At 41.8% G+C, this 1,289-nt stretch overlaps 1 protein-coding gene across 1 annotated transcript in view; it reads right to left on the bottom strand.

Moving 5' to 3' along the window:
* The window catches only part of ace (angiotensin I converting enzyme), a 33,853-nt gene that overhangs the window by 21,246 nt on the left and 11,318 nt on the right, over positions 1 to 1,289 (bottom strand). Inside the window, exons 6-10 of the mRNA XM_015398996.1 lie at positions 1,189 to 1,286; positions 909 to 1,078; positions 612 to 835; positions 348 to 492; positions 113 to 211 (exon numbers count right to left, since the gene is read on the bottom strand). Of these exons, the coding sequence (XP_015254482.1) occupies positions 113 to 211; positions 348 to 492; positions 612 to 835; positions 909 to 1,078; positions 1,189 to 1,286 (736 nt within the window). The remainder of the gene's footprint in view (positions 1 to 112; positions 212 to 347; positions 493 to 611; positions 836 to 908; positions 1,079 to 1,188; positions 1,287 to 1,289) is intronic.

The raw sequence follows: 1,289 nt of genomic DNA, 5'->3' as shown, positions 1-1,289 counted from the left end.
TATATATATAGATATATCTATATAGATATATCTATATATTTTTTTTAATTTCTTTTTTACATTTTCCTTACACTGTGTAACTGTGCTTTACTTTCTGTTGAAGGAGGTTTACCTGATGTATGGTGTGTTTCCAGGAATATGATACTTTGCTCCGGGATCAAAGTCTTTTTCTGTTCGGCTGATAGGTGGACAAATTCCTTGGTACTTTGTTCTGGGAAAAGGAAACAACATCTCAAAATGTTTCCCTATGGACTTGTTCTCTGTTTGATTTTTTTTCCTTTAAATTATACATTTGAAATATTGCTGACTAGACTTTACATAAAAGTCCTGTCTGCATTTATTCCCACCTGAGATACCACCAATCTGAGTTGTATTTTTCAGGAGGTGTGCTTCCACTGAACACCCCCCATCTCCATAGGTCAATGAGGTAGCCAAAAGGCAGGAAGGCTATCTTATCCAGAGCCGTCTTTAACAGGAAGTTCAGATCGGTTTCTGGAGAAGCGAAGAAAAGAAACTTCTCAATCATCAGTATATCTGAATAAACATTTCTACTTTTCAATGATGTATTCTACGTTCACCTCCTAAACTGGAGGTAATTGAGTCATTGTTACCGAGGTCAGAGGTCGCAGTTTCCAGCAGGTTGATCTCATGTAAGTGCTTAGGTGTTGAAACTGAAAGGGACATGACGTCGCCGATGGCCTCGTGGAAACCAGGGTTGGCTCCACGACGGTAGCCCACAGGCTGGTCCTTGTACTGCAGGTAGTACTGGATGTGGCCCATTTCATGGTGTACTGTGAAGAGCTGATCCATGGTCACTGTAGTGCACTGCTTAATCCTGCAAAGGATCAAATGTTGATACTCTCTTTAATCTAAGCTGATAAATGGAGAATAGAGACGATGTGTTTTACCTGAAGTCTTTGCGATTGTAGAAATCCCAGGCAGAAGCGTGGCACACGACCTCCCGGCCTTCAGGCTTAACCAGCATCGACTCTTCCCAGAACTCTCTGGGCATCTCCTTTAATCCCAGAGAGGTGAAGAACTCCTCAGAAACGCGGAACATGTGTGTAGCATTGTAACCCTGTAAAGACCAAACCCATTAAAAGAAAAATAATACATACATGCATTATCATATAACTGTATTTTCTCCAGCAGTCCAATTGGGTAGAATTACCCATCCTTTATACGCACTTGTCTGACCATCTCACTGGTGACATCCAGGTTAGGTGCGTCAGGAAACGGGACCATCATATCGTAGAGGTTATTCCACGTCTGGGCCCACATATTTCCTG

The sequence above is a fragment of the Cyprinodon variegatus genome, unplaced genomic scaffold, assembly GCF_000732505.1.
Source record: "Cyprinodon variegatus isolate N-32 unplaced genomic scaffold, C_variegatus-1.0 Scaffold979, whole genome shotgun sequence".
Classification (NCBI taxonomy): Eukaryota; Metazoa; Chordata; class Actinopteri; order Cyprinodontiformes; family Cyprinodontidae; genus Cyprinodon; species Cyprinodon variegatus.
This window is presented reverse-complemented; position numbering and strand designations above follow the sequence as displayed.